This window comes from Ranitomeya imitator, chromosome 10 (assembly GCF_032444005.1).
Source record: "Ranitomeya imitator isolate aRanImi1 chromosome 10, aRanImi1.pri, whole genome shotgun sequence".
In the NCBI taxonomy this organism is placed as follows: domain Eukaryota; kingdom Metazoa; phylum Chordata; class Amphibia; order Anura; family Dendrobatidae; genus Ranitomeya; species Ranitomeya imitator.
In genome coordinates this window covers 10,297,136-10,320,407 of record NC_091291.1, presented here as the reverse complement: position 1 = coordinate 10,320,407, position 23,272 = coordinate 10,297,136, and the positions used below count along the sequence as shown (strand labels likewise).

At 44.2% G+C, this 23,272-nt stretch overlaps 1 protein-coding gene and 2 long non-coding RNA genes across 4 annotated transcripts; 2 read left to right on the top strand and 1 right to left on the bottom strand.

Moving 5' to 3' along the window:
• Positions 1–2,313: 2,313 nt before the first annotated feature.
• LOC138652140 (uncharacterized) lies at positions 2,314–12,998 on the bottom strand. 2 transcript variants are annotated; one of them, XR_011315581.1, is made up of 5 exons: positions 12,706–12,998; positions 7,915–7,949; positions 6,659–6,720; positions 4,491–4,532; positions 2,314–2,638 (listed from the first exon to the last, which is right to left on the bottom strand). It is a non-coding gene; the product is annotated as an uncharacterized lncRNA (long non-coding RNA). The 2 variants fall into 2 exon arrangements; XR_011315582.1 differs by lacking the exon at positions 12,706–12,998 and adding an exon at positions 11,339–11,357.
• LOC138652141 (uncharacterized) lies at positions 4,492–7,385 on the top strand. Its single transcript, XR_011315583.1, has 2 exons — positions 4,492–4,556; positions 6,602–7,385. It is a non-coding gene; the product is annotated as an uncharacterized lncRNA (long non-coding RNA).
• A 245-nt stretch (positions 12,999–13,243) lies between the features above and the next one.
• Positions 13,244–15,651, top strand: LOC138652139 (cysteine-rich venom protein 6-like). The gene is made up of 4 exons (XM_069742910.1): positions 13,244–13,302; positions 13,463–13,526; positions 13,642–13,683; positions 15,250–15,651. The coding sequence occupies exons 2-4, from the start codon at positions 13,490–13,492 to the stop codon at positions 15,606–15,608; spliced, it is 438 nt and encodes a 145-aa protein (XP_069599011.1). The 5' UTR covers positions 13,244–13,302; positions 13,463–13,489; the 3' UTR covers positions 15,609–15,651.
• The last annotated feature ends 7,621 nt before the right edge of the window (positions 15,652–23,272 follow it).

Here is a 23,272-nt window from a genome sequence, read left to right as displayed (position 1 = left end):
GCACATATGAACCAACATCAGGTTTAGTGTTCCTCTTATCTGTTTCTCATTTATTCAGTGATAAATGCCCCAAATATTTTATTTTGGAAAAGAAAGGGATTCTCCGGCGTAGGTTAAATATTTAAAACTTCACATTTAATTTTTCTTCTTCATAAAAAAATGGACATTCTGGCATATCACTGTATAGCCACCAACCTGAGCGATGCGTTTCTACTTTTACAGTCTTACTCATAGTTAAACATTTTATTTTGATGCCCCCTGATGAAGATGGGCGAAACGCGCCAGGTTCTTTCTACAGTAGCAATTTGTAAGTCTTTTCAACAACTATGTCTGACCTTTTATTTTCCACTGAAACTTAGATTTTAGGTACTAATATACTACAACAGATGTACAGTGCAGCCGTCCATTGAGTCATTGTGTCTTTTTTAGAAAACTATATATTTTCTTTAAACTAGTAAAGCATTTTTTTTCTTTGTGAGACATTTTTGCTGCATCTCCTTTTCCTTTTGGTCTTAGTTATTGTCATGATCCAGACCGGGTTTTGAGTCCTGTCTTCCCTTTTCCCTGTCTGATCATGTCAGGGGTTAACTTTTGTCAGCCTCAGTCTGGTCTCAGGTTGGCTATTTAGCCCCGCTGCTTCCTGCTGATCATGTCAGTTATAGTTTCTGCCTAGTGCTGCTGTAGCTGACTCTGATTGCTCTGATTTGTCCTGCTGTGTTTGTTGTCTCTGTTTTCCCCTGTTCCCATCTTGACTCAGTGTTTCCCACTAGTGTGCTGACTCCCAGGTTTTGACTTGGCTTGTATCCAGACCAGCTTCTGTCTTTTGTCTTATCCGCTCCTGACCGTTACTGACTCTCTGGCTTGTCTCTGACTGTGAGTTTGCTTATTCCTTTGGTACTGTCTAGGATTTGACCCGGCTTGTTTGACTATTCTGCTGCCACCTGTAGTAGCCTCACTGCTGTACTGCAGGTCAGCCCTGTATAGGTGCAGTCCTGCTTCCACTCTACTGCCATCTAGTGGAGCCTGCACCTACCTGCATTGCAGCAGCGTGACAATTATATTTAATTTAAAGTGTTCTATATCTCGTTCCTCTTTTTTGGAGGAACGTGAAATGGTTTTAAATGTATCAAATAAGTGTTCTGTTTTATTCACAGTGCTTCCATTACTATATGATACTACTGCAATACCTCATTCAACCTCAGGCAAGTGTGGCGCTGTTTATTTATTTAAGAAAGCAGACGTGTTTTCCTAATCTTGGAGAACCTTGTTAACTTTTAGTTCTTTTGCAGCCACCTGTAAAGTAGCTGCTGCGGAGGGAACACCACCTACACTGAATGTGGCACATATTTGTGAACCAAACCTGAAAATCAGCTGCTTCGGCAAACCCGGATACGTCCTTCCTCAGGAGTGCCGAAAACTCAATTGCCGTAATTAAACTTTTCCGTGTATATTGTACCAAAATCTGGATACTGTCACGGAAATGGCTCAGAGCATAGCAGAGGGACGTACTACTTAGGAAAATGGACAGAACTACAGCAAAGCTGCAACTTCCAGGACCGACAAATGATCAAACCCAAATTCTGCTCTTTAATTAACTCAAGGTTACCCCCACATACCTCCCCTTGGTGAGCTCATGCGGGGGCTGATTGTGAGATATACTAGGTCCTTTTAGAATTTTATGAGATCCCCAATTTATCGGACGTCTGGAGGTCACAGGAGGTAGATATTGTCGTTATGTTTCCTATTGAGATTTTACATTTATATAGAAATGAAACATGCCATGGATAGCATCATCCATTAAAACGTTATTAAGTTGGAGGTGTTAATTCGGCATTATGGTGATGTGAGCGAATGTGTTATGTTCGTCACTTTGCTACAACGCCCAAAATACATCTCAGATGAATATTGGATCAATGAAAACCCTAATATTCATCACTGACTACTGGCTCCAAAAGGTCTGGGAGCTGTGTTTTGATCAGAGGAAGCTCTTTGGTTTGGAAGTGTACTTCTCCACCTCTGAATAAATGAATCTCAGCCTTGATGTCTTTTTCCCCAGAGCAAACCTTCTGATGTAGTTACCTGGTCACTGCAGGAGGCCCCTGCATCAATGGATTTTGAAGTCTCCATTCTTTCGCCAGTTATAATTAGTCCCAAATGTTCACTGTGAGGGTGAGATGTCTGTATGGATTTTTTTTCCCATAGAGAAGTAATTCAGCACCATGAGGAGCGGACAGCGCGGCAGGAAGAACTCAGGATCGGTGCGTGGCATCACCCAGATGTGAGGGGTGTAGAAGCGAGAAACGTAAGGATTCATTATCAGATGGACACAGGTGATTTTATTATTTTAGATGCAGATTACGCCATAAGACAACATTTTAAGACTGCAGAAGACACGGGTGCTATAAAGCCACGAGCGATCCTCAGCTCCTCTATATTTAGAGACACAGGTTGTGCAGCGTCTCTTTAAATATCAGAATATCCTGTTTTGGCTCCGAAATAGCACAGGTTGCCCAGAATTACACTTCAGACTCGAAGGGTATACAGACATCAAGACACTGGGTGTCCTCGGTAGGATAACAGGGGCGACAGAGAGGTCTGCAGGATGTTCCGTTGCAAGTGTCTTCCACTATGGGATTTGCTAGAGACAAAGGAGACAAATGATAGAACAAGGGGCGGCGGAATGCGACTCTTGTGTTCCGAGATATGATATGATCTATAGGATACTCTGGGGACTGTGATTTGGACGTGCTCTTTATAATGGACATAGATTATAGTGCCCATCAGAGAATAAAACCTTCATGATTCCCAGGTTGAACAGTAAATTGGGTTTTAACAGTTACAACAGCCCTAAAGTGCAAATGATCTAATTCTTGTTACTAGAGTCCACCACTAGGGGGAGCTAACTGCATACAGCTGTGTACAGCTACTACAAGCTGGAAATCTCAAAGCACTGAGCTCCCCCTAGTGGTGATAAATGATATAATTCTGTTTCCTAAAGTCACCACTAGGTGGAGCTAACTGCATACAGATGTGTACAGCTACTACAAGCTGGAAATCTCAAAGCACTGAGCTCCCCCTAGTGGTGATAAATGATATAATTCTGTTTCCTAAAGTCACCACTAGGGGGAGCTAACTGCATACAGATGTGTACAGCTACTACAAGCTGGAAATCTCAAAGCACTGAGCTCCCCCTAGTGGTGATAAATGATATAATTCTGTTTCCTAAAGTCACCACTAGGGGGAGCTAACTGCATACAGATGTGTACAGCTACTACAAGCTGGATATCTCAAAGCACTGAGCTCCCCCTAGTGGTGATAAATTATATAATTCTGTTTCCTAAAGTCATCACTAGGGGGAGCTAACTGCATACAGATGTGTACAGCTACTACAAGCTGGATATCTCAAAGCACTGAGCTCCCCCTAGTGGTGATAAACGATATAATTCTGTTTCCTAAAGTCACCACTAGGTGGAGCTAACTGCATACATAGGTGTACAGCTAATACAAGCTGGATATCTCAAAGCACTGAGCTCCCCCTAGTGGTGATAAATGATATAATTCTGTTTCCTAAAGTCATCACTAGGGGGAGCTAACTGCATACATATGTGTACAGCTAATACAAGCTGGAAATCTCAAAGCATTGAGCTCCCCCTCGTTATGATATATGATCTAATTCTGGTTACTAGAGTCATCTTTAGATTGAGCTAACTGCATACAGATGTGTATAATTAATACAAGCTGGATATCTCAAAGCACTGAGCTCCCCCTAGTGGTGATGACTAATCTAATTCTGGTTGCCACCACTAGGGGGAGCTAACAGCACACAGATGTGTACAACTAATTGAAGGTGGATATCTCAAAGCAGTGCGCTCCCCCTAGTGGTGAGTTTTGATCAAATTCTGTTTCCTAGAGTCATCACTATGGGGAGCTTAGTGCATATAGTTATGTACAATTGATGCAAGCTGGATATCTCAAAGCAGTGAGCTCCCCCTAGTGGTTATAAATGATCTCACCACTAGGTGGCGCTAACTGCATACAGATGTGTACAGCTAATACATGCTAGATATCTCAAATCACTGAGCTCCCCCTAGTGGTGACTGTAGATTTTTGCTCTGACACTGTCTCATATTTACTAATGATGTGCCCCCTACAAACATGAGATTCAATGCAACTGTGCATCTTCCCTGTGACTTTTGCACTTGCCCCCACTTATCTACAGGGTTTAGGTCTCACACAGATACGTCATCTTTGTTTTCAGGACTTCAGAATTACTTGGTTTCTTAAAAATCCTTAGAGCTTGGTCATATCATTATAGATGCATTAGTAATTCTCAAGAACATTAAGATTAGGAGTTGTAGTTATTGGTTGTGTAGATTAGTAAAAAGGGATTTCCATCAAAGACATTGAAGGTACGTGGATGCAATAAATGGCTAAAACACAATGAATAAATCTATCTGTATCTGTAGGTTTAATCATAAAGAAGAATGTACCTGTGGTGACATCAAACACCTGGAAACACAAAACAGTGAGGACTGTATGGAAGAAAATAAGAAAAGGTGACAAATTAATGAAGGAAATGATTCATATTCTATAAAACAAAGTTTATAAAGCAAAAGTAAAAAAAAAAAAAAAATAACCCTTAATTGTCAATTGTCTCTGAGCTGGTGGGTGGACACTGACTGCTATGATGTCTCCAATAAACAGCACACACAGACATAAGTGACACAGAGGAATGGAGCGAACAGTAGGACCTGGAAAGGATTGAGGAGTCGGGAAGGGTGAGAAAAGTCACGAGGGGACAGAGGGGTCAGAAGAATCAGAGAAATCAAGAGGGGTTAGAGGAGAGGTCTGGAAAGGACAGAAGGGTCTGGAAGGGACAGAGGACTCTGTGGGAAGGGACAGAGGAGTCTAAAGGGGGACAGAGAGGTCTGGAGAGGACAGCAAGATCAGAAAGGAGACAGAGGGGTCTGGAAGAGACAGCAAGATCAGAAGGGGGCAGAGGGGTCTGGAAGAGACATCAGGATCAGAAGGGGGCAGAGGGGTCTGGAGAGGATAGCAAGATCAGAAGGGGGCAGAGGGGTCTGGAGAGGACAGCAAGATCAGGAGGGGGACAGAGGGGTCTGGAGAGGACAGCAAGATCACAAAGGGGACAGAGGGGTCTGGAAGAGACATCAAGATCAGAAGGGGGCAGAGGGGTCTGGAGAGGACAGCAAGATCAGAAGGGGGACAGAGGGGTCTGGAGAGGACAGCAAGATCAGAAGGGGGACAGAGGGGTCTGGAGAGGACAGCAAGATCAGAAGGGGGACAGAGGGGTCTGGAGAGGACAGCAAGATCAGAAGGGGACAGAGGGGTCTGGAAGAGACATCAAGATCAGAAGGGGCAGAGGGGTCTGGAGAGGACAGCAAGATCAGAAGAGGGACAGAGGGGTCTGGAGAGGACAGCAAGATCAGAAGGGGGACAGAGGGGTCTGGAAGAGACAGCAAGATCAGAAGGGGGCAGAGGGGTCTGGAAGAGACATCAAGATCAGAAGGGGCAGAGGGGTCTGGAGAGGACAGCAAGATCAGAAGGGGGACAGAGGGGTCTGGAGAGGACAGCAAGATCAGAAGGGGGACAGAGGGGTCTGGAGAGGACAGCAAGATCAGAAGGGGGACAGAGGGGTCTGGAGAGGACAGCAAGATCAGAAGGGGGCATAGGGGTCTGGAGAGGACAGCAATATCAGATGGGGGACAGAGGGGTCTGGAGAGGACAGCAAGATCAGAAAGGGGACAGAGGGGTCTGGAAGAGACATCAAGATCAGAAGGGGGCAGAGGGGTCTGGAGAGGACAGCAAGATCAGAAGGGGGACAGAGGGGTCTGGAGAGGACAGCAAGATCAGAAGGGGGCAGAGGGGTCTGGAGAGGACAGCAAGATCAGAAGGGGGACAGAGGGGTCTGGAGAGGACAGCAAGATCAGAAGGGGGACAGAGGGGTCTGGAAGAGACATCAAGATCAGAAGGGGCAGAGGGGTCTGGAGAGGACAGCAATATCAGAAGGGGGACAGAGGGGTCTGGAGAGGACAGCAAGATCAGAAGGGGGACAGAGGGGTCTGGAGAGGACAGCAAGATCAGAAGGGGGCAGAGGGGTCTGGAGAGGACAGCAAGATCAGAAGGGGGCAGAGGGGTCTGGAAGAGACATCAAGATCAGAAGGGGGCAGAGGGGTCTGGAGAGGACAGCAAGATCAGAAGGGGGACAGAGGGGTCTGGAGAGGACAGCAAGATCAGAAGGGGGACAGAGGGGTCTGGAGAGGACAGCAAGATCAGAAGGGGGCAGAGGGTTCTGGGGAGAGTAGAGGCCTCAGGAGTGGATAAAGGGGTCTGCAGAGGATGGTGATGTCTAGAGGGCACAATAGCGTCTCAATGGGCAGATGTTTCTGGAGAGGACAGATGGAGGCCGAACCAAGCGAGTAGGTGAATTGGAAAGATACAGAGATAGCTGATGGCCCAATGCTATATAAAGTGTACAGATGCTTTAATAACATACAGTGTATAGTGATACATTATATCTACGTCACCTGATATCACCACTATCATGACTTTTTTCTATACATCATTCCTTTCCTGCAAGGATCTGTTTATGCCGCAAGATTGATCTTCTTATGTGTACAAATGAATTAACACTCACCAAAGGCCGCAGCGATTGTCAGTCGGAGATCCATTGTTACAATGTGACTGATCCCCTAATTCCTAATGAAAGAGAAATGGAACACAAGCAGCCAATCAGAGCAGAAAAAATTACAGAGAGACTGGACTTCATTTTATCACAGACTAAAAGGTGCAATTACAGAGCACAATGATCCGGACTGAGCAAACCTGGAAATTCCAGAAAATCAGGAAGAGTCAGGAGGCCCGAGCCGCCAATCACCGGCAAACAAACACAATGTTCCTCCATTGTTCTCAGCATGAAAGTCTAATTACCATCTCTAGCTTGTTCTTTGCCCTAAAATAATCCCCGGCCACTCAAACAAATTATTTTATGTGTTAGAAAAAAAAATTAGAAGACAAAAATATTAGAAGATCCAATAAAAACAAAAACTAGTAATGAGGCTTAAATGAACATTTGACTTTATACTTCATTAACATTGCTGAATTATTCCTATTGATCTACATAGAATCCACAGAACCCAGAAGAATTTTAGAATCTAATCAATATCGATCCCTTAATCTTCACTGGGCTGTAAAATTTTTTTTTTTTTTTTTGTCAAGAAGGACTCAAGATGTATTTTTCTTCTGCTAAAACTATGGGGAAAAAGAAGCATAAAATCTAAAGGTTATTTAAGAAAAAAAAAAAGTTATTTTACAAATAAAAGTTGTTAAAATGTTATTTAATAAATAAAGTAAATGTTCTATTATTACAGTTGTACACATATAAACATTATACATATTTTTTCTCAATACTTAAGAAGTTGACTTTCTTACAATATAGTTTGCAGTGAGTAATATATATATATATATATATGTATATATATATATATGTATATATATATATACATACATATATAAACACATCTAATTTTCTGTTGTTGCTAGTTTTCCTACAGATTGAAACATGAAAGAAAATATAATTGAAGTTTATGTAATATAAAAAAAATTATATATATATATATATATCATATTAGATGCACAATTTTATTTTTTCTCCTGCTCCAAACTGTATTGTATATTTAAAACAAGCAAAAAAATGAAATGGAATATATATATATATATATATATATATATATATATATATATTCTAGTTTATTTTATGTGCTTGCTAGTTTCAATACAATACACCTTGGAGCATGAGGGAAATAATAGTAAATAATATATACAGTAATATTTAATATTTAAAATATTGCATATGTTATTAATTGTGCGTGAAAGACATAAGACCTGACCTACCTGCTGGTGTCCGTCTTATCTCTGCTCACACAAGACTGCAATACAATGAGACTTTGTTTTAGGAATTCAGAAGCCAAACTCAACACAAACCTGACACAATAGTGAGAGGAGTCGTCCTAATACAGTGACAAAGAAATGGAGATTCAATGTGTATACAATCATTATGGTTGCTTTGCGACTTCACGGCATTGATATTACTGGGACATTATTAGTGATCATTTTGGGGTAAGTTTAGAGAAAACCTTATTTAGGATATCACCATTCACAATAGGTTATGTCACAGCTCACCTCCTCCTCCTGTACAATAACTGATAACACCTCTATATACAGTAGATAACACAGGATCCACCATTCACAATAGGTGATGTCACAGCTCACCTCCTCCTCCTGTACAATGACTGATAACACCTCTATATACAGTAGATACACAGGATCCATCATTCACAATAGATGATATCACAGCTCACCTCCCCCTCCTGTACAATGACTGATAACACCTCTATATACAGTAGATAACACAGGATCCACCATTCACAATAGATGATATCACAGCTCACCTCCCCCTCCTGTACAATGACTGATAACACCTCTATATACAGTAGATAACACAGGATCCACCATTCACAATATATGATATCACAGCTCACCTCCTCCTCCTGTACAATGACTGATAACACCTTTATATACAGTAGATAACACAGGATCCACCATTCACAATAGGTGATATCACAGCTCACCTCCTCCTCCTGTACAATGACTGATAACACTTCTATATACAGTAGATAACACAGGATCCACCATTCACAATAGGTGATATCACAGCTCACCTCCTCCTCCTGTACAATGACTGATAACACCTCTATATACAGTAGATAACACAGGATCCACCATTCACAATAGGTGATGTCACAGCTCACCTCCTCCTCCTGTGCAATGACTGATAACACCTCTATATACAGTAGATAACACAGGATCCACCATTCACAATAGGTGATGTCACAGCTCACCTCCTCCTCCTGTACAACTACTGCTAAAAAAAAAAACAAATGGGACTTTTATGAAGCATTTCAGTGGCTTCCATGATTAATGTTTTTTAATAATTGTTTTTTTAGTATTTACATCAATTGGTGAAACAAAAACAATAAAATGTATCATTCTACAGAACTCAGAAACAGAAGCAACAATGTATCTCTGATTCACAACCTTGGCGGCTGTGCCTGAGATCAGATATTGACATAAACCTGTATCACCCTGGGGCTGTAGAAGTCGCTATTATCTGCCATTTTCTTGTTCATGCAATAATTTTGAGATTATAAATTATACAAGTTTAAAGAAACTTTCTTCCTCTGTATTTTTCCATGTTCCGATTTTTTTGATGTTGTCTTTGAAGACAAAGTCAGTAATGGACTGAAGAGCAGTCAGTATAAATAACAGCTTGTAAGGAAAGAGACCCTGAGGAGGTGTCTTCTGTAAAAGAAGTATAAAGAGACTATATAGTTAGCTTCCAGAAGGGGAAGGAGACTGATTAACCTCAGATCTATTGTGTTTTTAGTCCTTTTTTTTGGCATGTTTTTAGGTTTTCATCAAATGAATTATGCTTTTGCGCCATTTTTTGTAACTTTTTACATTTCTCGTTATTTGTTAGATTTGCTCATAATTGAAGATTTTTTGGGAAACGCGAAGGGCACTATTTATTGAGCAGTTTAGGAATAACGCGGGACATTTTAAGACTTATTGAAAGGTTTGCGCAACATTTTACTTAAGATAAGAGCAAGTAAAGTGAAAGAGCAAAGAAAAAAAAAGCATTTTGCATCAAAGTCGTGAAACATTTCGCGCCGTTTATATTAATTAGGTCCAATAACTAGCAGTGGGAAAGAGAAAAAAAGAAAGTTAAGGCAAAATAAAAATTGACTTCAATGATGAATATCTGACTTGACCTGATGCCTGTAGACTAAGTTGCGTGTGTAACATTGTATATGATAGTACGGGACATTGTGTTCCACCTCAAGATTGCGAATGAGAACGACTCTGTCGTCGAGAAGATAAGGTTTTCCGAGACCGGCGGTGAAGACGCACAACTCAAAGTTACAGTTGAGCGATTATGTCTTTGCTACACTGTATTTATCATTATTGGGTTTATAGGGTATAAAAAAAATTATGAAAACGTCCTCTTCGGTCAACTTGAGATAATCGAGTGGAGTCTCTGAATAAGCAGGAGATAGTCTTCTCCGGAGAACTTGGCAAAAACTGAATTGAATGGTTTCTCCGCAAAGTACATTTAGCACGTATCTACAGGATAAGGGTCCCATTATTGCATGCCACCGGTCCATTCACAATGGGAATTCTGGACCCTGTTTTGGGGGTCTCAGTGTTTAGACTTCTTGGGATCATTTCTATCCTGAAGATAAGTGAGAGGTGTATTTAGGGGAAATCCTCCTTTAGTAGATATTTACTGATTTTTACGGTCACCATTGAAGCTCAGATTTTTTTCTTCTGTATATAGGGCATCGATCCCAAACTAGTGCAAAACAGCAACTTCTAACAACTAACATGCCTTTACAGTCTGGAATGGGAATGTTGGGAGTTGTAGCTTTGCAGCAAATAGATGGCCGTATCTGGGGACCAATCGTAGCCTCCATCATCAGTATCTGGTGACCATCCATTGCCTCCATCACCAGTATTTGTTCACCACCTGTCACCTCCATCATCAGTATCTGGTGACCATCCTCCGTTGCCTCCATCACCAGTATTTGGTGACCACCTGTCACCTCCATCATCAGTATCTGGTGACCATCCGTTGCCTCCATCACCAGTATTTGGTGACCACCTGTCACCTCCATGATCAGTATCTGGTGACCATCCATTGCCTTCATCACCAGTATTTAGTGACCACCTGTCACCTCCATCATCAGTATCTGGTGACCATCCATTGCCTCCATCACCAGAATTTGGTGACCACCTGTCACCTCCATCATCAGTATCTGGTGACCACCTGTCACCTCCATCACCAGTATTTGGTGACCATCCATCATCTTGGCAGGAGGTTGTTCCAAACATCTCGGAGACCTGACCCCAGATCTTCTGTGTATGAGGCTTCTGCGGATCCTTCTGTCTCTTCATGTGATCCCGGACAGGCTGGATGATGTGAGATCTGTAGGGTCGGATCATCACTTCCAGGACTCCTCGTTCATAATTACATTGACTGGATGATGGGGGTCGTTGTCTGGCTGCGAAATAGATTTGACGGTAAAATGAATTTTACAGAAATCTTATATTGCCAGATTTGATTTTTTTTTTTTTGGCGATGTGATTTGTGCACATCCAAACGCCGTTTCGCAAAATTCTAAAGTTTTAGTAAGTGGTTAAAAAGGTGGAAAACAAAGACCGTCATCTAGTCCTCACTTGTCTACTTCAGTCCACTTACCGTGTGTTCTTCACGAGGCCTCCTTTAGAGTCTTTTGGTGTACGTCATCTTTGGAGTCCCCAGTGCTGATTAGGTTATGATCTCACGTAGCTCAGTCAGTGCAGGAGATGCCAAAAATCGGAGGATGCCGAAAATGGTCCAGTGAAGACGACACAAGTGATTGGACTGAAGATGACCATGTTGTAGAAGGTTTACGCAGCAGGATCGATGAGGGCTGGGTGAGTATAATTTTTTTCCATTTTTCTTTACAAATGTTTATTTTGCTCCAGAGTCTGAAGAGGGCATAATATGATGTAGATTACTTGGCCAAATTTGAGAGCAATGTAGATTTTGAATTTCTCCAGGTTCGTCCATCAGTAAAGACGAGTTCTAATTATATTCCTAATAATACTTAGAATTATAGTCCTACTAACTTTGGAAAAATTCCAGGAACGAATATGGTGTAATCGAGTCTAGTCAACCATGTAAATCAGTATTTCTCAACTCTCATCCTCAATCAACCACGACAGATATCTTTAAAGGTGGTCCCATAGAAATGGGGGCTGTAGTAAAAAAATCCTGAATATACTGTATGACCCATGGACATTCCTCTAAGACAAGGGAGCACAAGGTTTTTTTGTCCAAGGACCATATTACCATACTGAACCAATCCAAAAGGTTGCAGAAAAACATAGAGTGACTAACATGAATACATCACCAGAACCATCATCAGTACATTAATACATCACCAGAACCAAGTTTTTAGTATTTGAGAAGGATTTGGAGAGTTTCTGCAGCACCAGAACCACTGTTAGTACTTGAATGTAGCATCAGAACCACCATCAGTATATGAAAACAGCTCCAAAACCACCATCAGTACATGAACGCAGATCCAGGACCACTATCAGTACATGAATGCAGAGTCAAAACCACCATGATTGCAGCACCATAACTGCCATCAGTACATGAATGTAGCACCATAACCACCATCAGTACATGAATGTAGCACCATAACCGCCATCAGTACATGAATGCAGCACCATAACCACCATCAGTACATGAATGTAGCACCATAACCGTCATCAGTACATGAATGTAGCACCATAACCACCATCAGTACATGAATGTAGCACCATAACCGCCATCAGTACATGAATGCAGCACCATCAGTACATGAATGTAGCACCATAACCGCCATCAATACATGAATGCAGCACCATAACCACCATCAGTACATGAATGTAGCACCATAACCACCATCAGTACATGAATGCAGCACCATAACCACCATCAGTACATGAATGTAGATATTATGGAAAGCAATAAATACATTTAAATATAGGAAGAATGGAGACAACATCTCCCTTTTCCAGTGGGCTGTAACAAACCTTTTTGTGAGCTTCATGCGACACGGGGGCTGTATGTTGTGCAGACTTGCTCTACGAGATGCCTACATAAATACGGAGGAACCTAAGCAATGGAGGACATCTCTGGGCTTCAGGACTAGGAGAGCCCATCAATGATATCAGTTTACTGTCTTCATGAATGCAGTACAGGGCCCCCTTGTTCTTGACGTTGAGATTTTGTCAGTCCCTCGGGCGGTGGATCTGGTGTTCCCAACTGTTTCCTCTTTGGCAGAAGCCTCCTCAGGTTGGGTAATACGTTAATATTGGGAACACTGCAGACAGTAAAAGTCAATAATCAGTGAGGACGAGGTGTAACCACGAGGAGTGACGACAGTGAAAGGTGTAATCATTGGGAGTCTCCGCAAGAGGACGGAACGACCCAAGATATTGGGAAACTGCACATGATGGTGACATGTAGACCATGAGTCATTTAATATTCCAGGACTCCATTGTTGCACAAGCAGACAAAAAAGACAGGTTAGCAAAATGTACAATGTGCCCACACCCTCCCGGCCTGTATATATAATCTGCCCCTCTGCTGGGACACATCAGTACTACCAAATCTGGCAGATCACATAGGTAGGTACCAGCTCCAACGCAACCACAACCCCTCTCATCCAGCCACAATAATGGCTGCACATCATCCATCATTACCATGGAGAGCTCTGATACACTGCAAGCAGATGTCTCGATAATGCAACGTTTTCTAATTGCATTGTTTTTTTTTTTCTTTTTCCAGGAAGAAGAAGAAACTCCAGAAGTGAAGATGTCACCCGCCTCTGCTCTGGTGCTGTCATTGCTGGGTGAGGGTTTCTTGCGCCTCCTACTTCTCCCGTCGGGGTTTATGGAGTTTTCGTAACATGTGACAACTTTCGGAGAAAAGCAGAAGTTTGATTTCTGGTCATTTGTGTGTTGCAGGAGCTGCCTTTATCCTGATCAGCGCAAAAGACCCTCAAAAAAGTGAGTATTTTCCATTCTAACACCTTTTAAGACTTTTATAAATGGTGTGGAATATATAGCTTTACATTTACTCCTTGACATTATTGCTGCCCTGGATACTGTGAGTGAATAAACTACAACGTGTCTTTTAAAAAGAGCAAAAAAATAATATTGAGTCCATATAAGAGGGTGGTGGCCCACCGGAGGATCGCCCTGTCCTCCCGTCGGCCAGTCCAAGCCTGGATGGAACTATGTGAGCCGCAGTGATACTTTGTCCATCGCAATGTTATCCATTGGTTCTAACAGGACATTATACCACTGCAGATGGAAAGTTACACCTAGCTTACAGGATGGAGTGTATCAAGTGCATATACATAGAGCGTCCGCAGCAAATCTGCAGAGTAATGTGGAATTGTGATTGACTTCACTTAAGAAAGGGACAAGTTTTATTCTTCTTTTATATTTTTTACATCGCAGTTGAAGGACTGAATGTAGGAACTTGGGTTCCTTTTATTCTCGAAGATATTTTGTTTTTTTATCCAGCAAATCTCCATTTGTAGACACGTGTTTCGGGATTGTTGCCCCTCCTCAGTGCAAAGCAAGAGATCTGATTTGGCCGTATGAGACACCTCAGACTTAGGTCAACGTCTCTATTTGTGCAGATTGCTACTTCCAGTTGGGGTCACTAAAGTTCAAGTCCTCTTTCTTTGCATATTTCATTTCTCGAAGGAGCATTATATGGCCATTAAGTCTCCTTACACTGGCATGGACAAGGAGAATAGTTACCAGTGTACACGTCATGTTTTTGCAGAGTTTTTTCCACCCATTCTAATAACTGGGGAAAAAAACTTTTTAAAAAGTAGTAAAAACTTATTTTATATTGATTTTTTTTCCTGCCAATACTTCACTGTTTGCAATAAAAAAAATGTCTGCACATAAGCCTAGACTGAGTACAATCTTCTCAGTGGGTACTCTCCTTTGTCGGACCAACCTGCCCCCATGGGTGGTGAGATGGCCTCACCGCTGCGTCATCGGCTCCAGAAGAGTGTCAGTTTCTTCTTGTCTCTGTGGCTGGACTGATATCCTCCTCTTCACGGTGTTGACTTGGTTTTTCTCACTCTTCACTGATTCCTTCCACCTTTCGATGAGTCCCATTCTCAGCACCGTCTTCTTCTTGGTCATCATGAAGTTGGGACCCTCTGTTTCTTCCATCTCCTTATTGGTGGGACCCATTGTAGCTTCTACCAAACGATAAGATAGGTCATCATCACCTGTTACTTGCTGAGTTTGGCCACCGACACTGCTCGAAAGCCACCATCAGTGTCTCGGTCTACCTGAGGATTGTTGCCAGTCCATGGCATGAACTCTTCTGCCATCATGATGTTCGCAAACTCAACAAGCAATTTTTCAACCATTAATTCACTCTAGAACCCCGGAGTTACTATGTATCACTGAATGAGCCATTATGCCATGTCTCGTGGTTGTCGGAAAGTCCTCCCTCTCTTCTATCATTTATGTTTCCATCATATAAAGTTTTCTTTTCCTTAATCCCCTGACGTAATATAATTTTTTTTTCTAATTTTGCAGCCACTGCCATAAACTGTCCACCCGATAAAGAATATAAAGAGTGTGGGAGCGCCTGCCCCGCCAACTGCACCCACCCTAATGGAGGTGTTTGCACGAAGATTTGTCAGAGGGGCTGCTTCTGTAAGGACGGATATGTGCAGCTGGGGAAGACTTGTGTAGAGAAGAAAAAATGTGAGGCCTGCTCCGGGAACACGACATATGTGCAATGTGGCAGCAAATGCCCCAGAACCTGCAACAAAATGTATAAGTGCACCGCTGAATGTAACGAAGGCTGCTTCTGTAAGGAAGGCTACGTGTTACTGGACGATAAGTCAAAATGTGTGCGGAAAGAGGAGTGTCCTAAAAGCACAGCACCCTAGATTGCCTGGAATTTTTCTAACCTTAATAAAACATTCACAATAATTTTTATGTCTTTTCGTCCTTTTTATAAGATTGTCAGATACAATGAATATACTGTATAGAAGCATCAGATTGGGAGAGAGGAACAAAGCAAGTATGATAGTATCAGATGCAGCACATGCAGTACTACAACCTTAGCTTTGCGGACCACCAGAGGATTCCCCTGTTCCCCGATAGGCCAGTCTGAGCCTAAATACAATGAATATACTGCATAGAAGCATCAGATTGGGAGAGAGGAACAGAGCAGATATAATAGTATCAGATGCAACACATACAGTACTACAACCTTGGGTTAGCGGCCCACCAGAGGATTCCCCTGTTCCCCGATGGGCCAGTCTGAGCCTAAATACAATGAATATACTGTATAAAAGTATCAGATAGGGAGAGAGGAACAGAGCAAATATAATAGTATCAGATGCAACACATACAGTACTACAATCTTGGGTTAGCGGCCCACCAGAGGATTCCCCTGTTCCCCGATGGGCCAGTCTGAGCCTAAATACAATGAATATACTGTATAAAAGTATCAGATAGGGAGAGAGGAACAGAGCAAATATAATAGTATCAGATGCAACACATACAGTACTACAACCTTGGGTTAGTGGCCCACCAGAGGATTCCCCTGTTCCCGATGGGCCAGTCTGAGTCTAAATACAATGAATATACTGTATAGAAGTATCAGATATCGAGAGAAGAACAGAGCAAACATAATAGTATCAGATGCAACACATACAGTACTGCAACCTTGGCTTTGCGGCCCACCAGAGGATTCCCCTGTTCCCCAATGGGCCAGTCTGAGCCTAAATACAATGAATATACTGCATAGAAGTATCAGCTAGGGAGAGAGAAACAGGGCAAATATAATAAGCAACCTCCTCATGTTCCTCTATTCCTTACACCGACAGGTTGGGAGAAATTCATATGTGTGAAGCTTCTACGGTGTTTGTAAGGCAGGTAATCACTCTTGGCTTTGCGGCCCACCAGCGGATTCTCCGGCACTCCGGTGGGTCAATTTGCAAACTCGGCTTTGGGAAAATGGCCGCCGCGATCTCTTCTGCGCACGCGCGGCATCCCGCGGCCATTTTCCTGAAGCCCCGTGCAGCAGAGCACTACATCTGCGCACGCGCGGCCCCAGGAAGATGGCCGCCCGCACCGATGAAAGGAATGACAGCGCAGATCGCGCGCTGTGTCTTCACGTGGGCACAGGGAATCCGGACCTTGGACATGCGCACACCACTACGCCACCAACGGAAACCTGGGGAAGAAAAGAGCGCTGTGAACACGCCCACCTGACCAGACCAGCCTGATTGACAGGCGAAAACGCCGACTTTGGTAATGTATTTCTCGGCATACATGGGGAATCAGGGTACACTACATACACTATAGTAACGCACAGCGCAGGCCCTATTTAACAGTATTTATATCTCAATCTCAAAAAACGGGGTGACAGGTTCCCTTTAATGCCGCAGGCAGGATGATATTATTTGTAAGTGAAGACACGTTGCTCCTGTGTACTCAGCCGCTCCTGATCCAGATTTCCTGGTGCTGAATATTTGCTCATTATCTCCTGAGTTCTTCTTGTTCCCGTCCCTGGATCCGGCCGTGTGTACTTGTGTATCAGATTATCTGGCCATATGTCTACATGGGAATTGGTGGCTAATGGCTCCCGAATATTCCCTGTCTGACCATCATGAAAATCATTGTAGTGCCGTCATCTCTGCATGTGGTCCCTGTCCCTCTGCAGAGACACCAGCATACTCACCGCCGTGCCCCCCGTCCTGCCCCTTTTACTCTGCAGCCGTCAAAGCTGCTTGCACTGCACACAGGTCCCCAGGCACTGTGCTTAGGGTATGCACAGTTCCCCTTTTTTAACGGGGTCGTGCGTGTTCACCAAAAGTTTCCCCAGCCAAAAGCTGGAGGACACTTACTATTTAAGACACCTCCTCCAACATGGGGGTGCCTGTGCAATGTTGCAAGTTTGTTTCCTAACACCCTTCTGAGTTCTCCGGTCCCAGTGCTCGTCTCTCTGTATGCTGCACCTTCCAGTGCTCATCGCTACGTCAGCCAGTCCTGTTACACAGCCAGTGCTCATATTTCTACGTCAGCCAGTCCCATTGCACCTGCCAGTTCTTATCTCTACATCATCCAGTCCCACTGCACCTGCCATTGCTTATCTCTACGTCACCTGGTCCAGTTGCACTTGCTAGTGCTCATCGCTCAATCAGCCAGTCCCTTCTGCAACCGTGGTACCTGTCTTCTTTCTCGTCTGCCTGTCTGCCCCTTCTATATACCGTAAGAGCCCCCAAACAACGCCCCCATTTACAGCATGAGCCCCCCATAGCCTGTCCATGTCCATCATGACCCTCCAGTGCCTCCCCATGTCATTATAAGCTCCCCATAGCCAGCATGAACCTCCCATGGCCTCCCCATGTCCAGTAGGAGACCTCCATAGTCTCCTCATATCTAGCAGGAGACCTCATAGCCTCCCCATGTAAAGCTGTAGACCCCCATAGCTTCTCCTTGTCCATCAGAAGATCCTCATAGCCTCTCCATGTCCAGCAGGAGCCCACCATTTCCTCTCCATGTCCAGCCGGAGACCCACATAGAATCCTCATGTCCAGAAGGAGATGTCCATAGCCTCCCCGTTGCCTATATCCTCTCCATGTCCAGCAAGAGACCCCCATAGCCCCCCCCATGTCCAGCAGGAGTCCCCAATAGCCTCCCCATATCCAGCAGGAGTCCCCAATAACCTCCCCATGTCCAGGAGGAGACCCCAATAGCCTCCTGATGTCCAGCAGGAGACCCCCATAGCCTCCCCATGTCCAGCAGGAGTCCTCAATAGCCTCCCCATGTCTAGGAGGAGACCCCAATAGCCTCCCCATGTCCAGCAGGAGCCCCCCATAGCCCTCCCATGTCCAGCAGGAGTCCCCAATAGCCTCCCCATGTCCAGCAGGAGACCCCAGTAGCCTCCCCATGTCCAGCAGGAGACCCCAATAGCCTCCCCATGTCCAGCAGCAGACCCCAATAACCTCTCCATGTCCAGCCAAACATACCATCCACATGAAAAAACAGCACCACCTACTCCCCTCGCTCCCATTCCCCCGGCGCTCTGCTCCTGTCTCCGATGCACTGAATCTCTGCAGGGCACAGCTGACGAGATGAAATGACTTCATTGCATCAGCTGTTTCACACACTGATTGGGGGATGAAGGGCCAGGGGTCCCTCCCTCACCAATGCATTTACCGTGGATGCAGCCAGCGGTGACAGCGGGCGAGGAAGGGTAGCCAGTGAGCGAGTGGTTTCAGTGGGCCGGACTGGAACAGCAAGAGGGACTGATGTGGCCCGCGGACCACAGGTCTGGCTTTAAGGGGTTAAGAGTTTGTCCAGGTTTACCACGTAAATCTGCAGTCATTCCAGGTGACTTCAGACTTGTGACTCCTCACATGGTGCACTGTTGTGAATTCTGTTGTCAAGCTCCCTCCTGTGGTCATGAATGGTACTTCGGCTGGTTCTGTCCATGGGCTTCCTCTGGTGGTTGTGAGTGGGGCTGCGGCTTCTGAGTTTCCTTCCACAGGTGACGAGGTTAATTCGTTAGCTGGCTGCTCTATTTAACTCCACTTAGATCATTGCTCCATGCCACCTGTCAATGTTCTAGTATTGGTCTAGTTCGCTCCTGGATCATTCTGGTGACCTGTCTTCTCCAGCAGAAGCTAAGTTCCTGATTTTCTCTGCCTGATCCACTGAATTAGGTTCATCATAAAGCAATCCAAGCGCCAGAAAAAACGCATCAACATCACGCAATGCCGGATCTCCTGGCGCAAGGGAAAATGCCCAGTCTTGAGGGTCGCCACGTAACAAAGAAATAATGATTTTCACTTGTTGAACAGGGTCACCTGAGGAGCGAGGTTTCAAAGCAAGAAACAATTTACAATTATTTTTGAAATTCAGAAACTTAGATCTATCCCCACAAAACAAATCAGGAATTGGAATCCTAGGCTCTGACATCGGATTCTGAACCACAAAGTCTTGAATGTTTTGTACCCTTGCAGTGAGATTATCCATCCAAGAGGACAGACCTTGAATGTCCATATCTACACCTGTATCCTGAACCACACAGAGGTAAAGGGGAAAAGAGAGACAAAACACACTGCAAAGAAAAAAAAATGGTCTCAGAACTTCTCTTATCCCTCTATTGAGATGCATTAATACTTTGGGCCACCTGTACTGTTATGACCTGGTGGTTAGGACAATAATGGACCTGGTGGTTAAGAGCACACGGAAAGACCTGATAGTTACAATAATACAGGACAAGCTCTGGGACGTGGGAACTCTGCTGACCGCAATCCCTAATCCTATCACACACACTAGAAATAGCCGTGGATTGCTCCTAACGCTCCCTATGCAACTCGTCACAGCCTCAGAACTAGCTAGCCCTAAAGATAGAAAAATAAAGCCTACCTTGCCTCAGAGAAATTCCCCAAAGGAAAAGGCAGCCCCCCACATATAATGACTGTGAGTTAAGATGAAAATCACAAACACAGAGATGAAATAGATTTTAGCAAAGAGAGGCCCGACTTACTGAACAGACAGAGGATAGGAAAGGTAACTTTGCGGTCAGCACAAAAACTACAAAAAACCACGCAGAGTGCGCAAAAAGACCCTCCGCACCGACTCACGGTGCGGAGGCGCACCCTCTGAATCCCAGAGCTTCCAGCAAGCAAGACAAAATTCAAAATAGCAAGCTGGACAGAAAAATACCAAACAAGAGAAAATCAGGAACTTAGCTTCTGCTGGAGAAGACAGGTCACCAGAACGATCTAGGAGCGAACTAGACCAATACTAGAACATTGACAGGTGGCATGGAGCAATGATCTAAGTGGAGATAAATAGAGCAGCCAGCTAACGAATTAACCTTGTCACCTGAGGAAGGAAACTCAGAAGCCGCAGCCCCACTCACAACCACCAGAGGAAGCCCATGGACAGAACCAGCCGAAGTACCATTCATGACCACAGGAGGGAGCTTGACAACAGAATTCACAACAGTGCACAGCGCACGCTTTGAAGATTCTCCGGCGACACCAAGCAGTCAAACAACCACAAGTAGGCGATATGCAAACTCCTTGTCACGCCGTAAGTGGCCTTAAAGGGGCAGGAGGGCGTACTGGGACCCGCACCTGTCTGTTGTGAATTCTGCTCTTGGGCTCCCTCCGGTGGTGGTTGATGGTAATGCAGTTATTCCTGAGCAGCAGTCTTGGACAGGTGTTTCTGCTAATTGTGATTCTGACTTGGGTATTTAGCTGTGCAGGACTCATTAGTCCTTGCCAGTAGTCAATGTTCCTTTGGAAGTGTTGGTCCTCTGCCTGGCCTCTCCTGCTTGCTGCCAATTCAGCTGTGTGTTTATTTTTCTGTGCTTTTCTTGTTTCTATTTTGTTCCTGATAGACTGTGCCTGATGTTTTTCTCAGTCTAGTTGGACTCGCTAGAGTCGCAGATATACTCTCCACATCTTTAGTTAGGTGGTGGAATTTTTGTATTTTTCTGCTGTGGATATTTTGTAGTGTTTTATGCTGACCGCATAGTATCCTGTACTATCCTTTCCTATCTAGGTAGAAGTGGCCTCCTTTGCTTATCCCTGTTTTCTGTCTGTGTGTGTCTTTTCCTCTGCTACTCACAGTCATTATTTGTGGGGGCTACCTATCCTTTGGGGGTCTACTCTGAGGCAAGAGAGTTTTCCTATTTCTATCTTTAGGGATATTTAGTCCTTAGGCTGTGTCGAGGTGTCTAGGTCTGGTTAGGCACACCCCACGGCTACTTCTAGTTGCGGTAATAGGATCAGGGTTTGCAGTCAGTATAGTTACCACCGCTCCAGCGAAGGTCATTTCATGCTGCTCCAAGGCCACCTGATCATAACACCTGTCCCTACCACTTTAATGGGGCCCTGGCTTTCCCTTATCTTGGGGGTACCTATGATGGTTAGGAGGCCCGAGCCGCCAGCGTCTCCCTGTCTCCTGTGCAGGCCCTATAAGTGGACCCCTCTCCCCCCCAGGGAGGAGGACTGCACCAGTGTATAACACAACAATAAACAGGGTATACAGACAAGGTAACTAAAAGTCTCAAACCCACCAAATGCTCACACAACCACAGAGGGTACACATAGAAGGGAAGAGAAGGTGAAAACTAGGAAGGAAAACAGGTTTAACAAGCAACCAAAACAGCAGACACCAATCTCTGTAATAAACCTCCAAGCTCCAAATATCACTCTTCTTCAACCTCCAAGCCAGGTAGCAGAACTGATCACTGACACCAGCTGTAGTCAAGGCTGGGTCTATATAGAGGAGGAGATTACAATAATCCACTTCAGCTGAGAGACCCAGCTCACCTCAACTTAGCAAATAAGGTTAACTCCTGCACTGTTGGCACAAAGCAGCGAGGTCAAAATACAGGAGAAGAGCTTCTGTTCACTGTGTGTGAACGAGGCCCAGAGCGCTGCGGTTCTCTGGAACCTCTCTGTCGCAGTAGCCCCGTGACACTCCTGGCCACATTCCGGCTAGGCATGTGTAACCTCGCACAATTTAGTTGTGATAACATGATCGCTCGATCTCGTCTCTGGCATCGGAGAATCCTCATATTGTGCTGCGCGAGATGTGAGGACTCACAAGTCTACAGTCACATAGTGTGGCTGCAGATTTTCATGATAATCGTGGATCACCCCTTCAAGCTCTTGCTTTGAGTGCTAGTGTTAAATAGCTTGTCTGGGTTCGAAATGCGTAGGGAAAGTTTTTGTTCTAATCTTCTTTTTTTTTGAGGTGTTACAATTAAAATAAATTTGAAGTTTTTTTCTGCAGATGTTGGAACCGTTAATCTTTTACTACATTTACTACCTTACAGTGCCTGTCCTGTTCTCTTCTCTAGGACCGAACTGGAGGCTTTAAGACCTTCTCTGTTTCTCTTCACTGTACGACAGTGTAAGACTATTTTCACTCCGAGGGGGCCACATTCTCTGTCTGTCCTGGTCTTGTTTTTGTCCTCTGTCCCCTTCATCCCCAGTATTTTTCAGAGGAACAGGGTCAAGAAGTACTGAGAGATGTAGTCGAGTGCAGTCCTGAATGAGAAGTGTCCATATCTGCTGTTGTCAGTCTCTTCTTGGCATCCACTGCACTCAATGTGCCCCGTTCTGGGATTACATCTGTATTTTATAACAATTTGCAAAACGTATAGACTAAAGAATGATTCCCAGCGTTGATGTCACTCCAGAATGTAGAACTGTACATGAATAAATAAAAGACATTGCCCATCGTATAATTCATCCGCATGAAGGAAAGTGTCATTGCCCTGCGTTGCCCTAACCAGACGTTCGTAAGTGAAGTAATTGCTACAGTCATAGAGCAATATCAATATTAAATGGATACATAATCTTGTGGAAGAAGTCTTCACCTAATCCTCACCAGGGAGGAGACCAACACAAAAATCCACGCGATTTCCTGATCTGGATTTCAATTCTTGTTGTTAGGCGTACCAGGTGAGGTGGATCTTCCAAGCCCAAGGTCCGGGTGGACACATGGGCCACAGTAAAGCAAAATGGTGAGACAGGAAGGACATGGATTCCTGGGATACTAGAAACTGCAG

Coding starts and splice junctions, on each gene's coding strand:
- LOC138652139 (XM_069742910.1), top strand. CDS start 13,490: ATGTCACCCGCCTCTGCTCTGGTGCTGTCATTGCTGG. Junction 13,527..13,641: donor TCTGGTGCTGTCATTGCTGG/GTGAGGGTTTCT, acceptor TGTGTGTTGCAG/GAGCTGCCTTTATCCTGATC. Junction 13,684..15,249: donor CGCAAAAGACCCTCAAAAAA/GTGAGTATTTTC, acceptor CTAATTTTGCAG/CCACTGCCATAAACTGTCCA.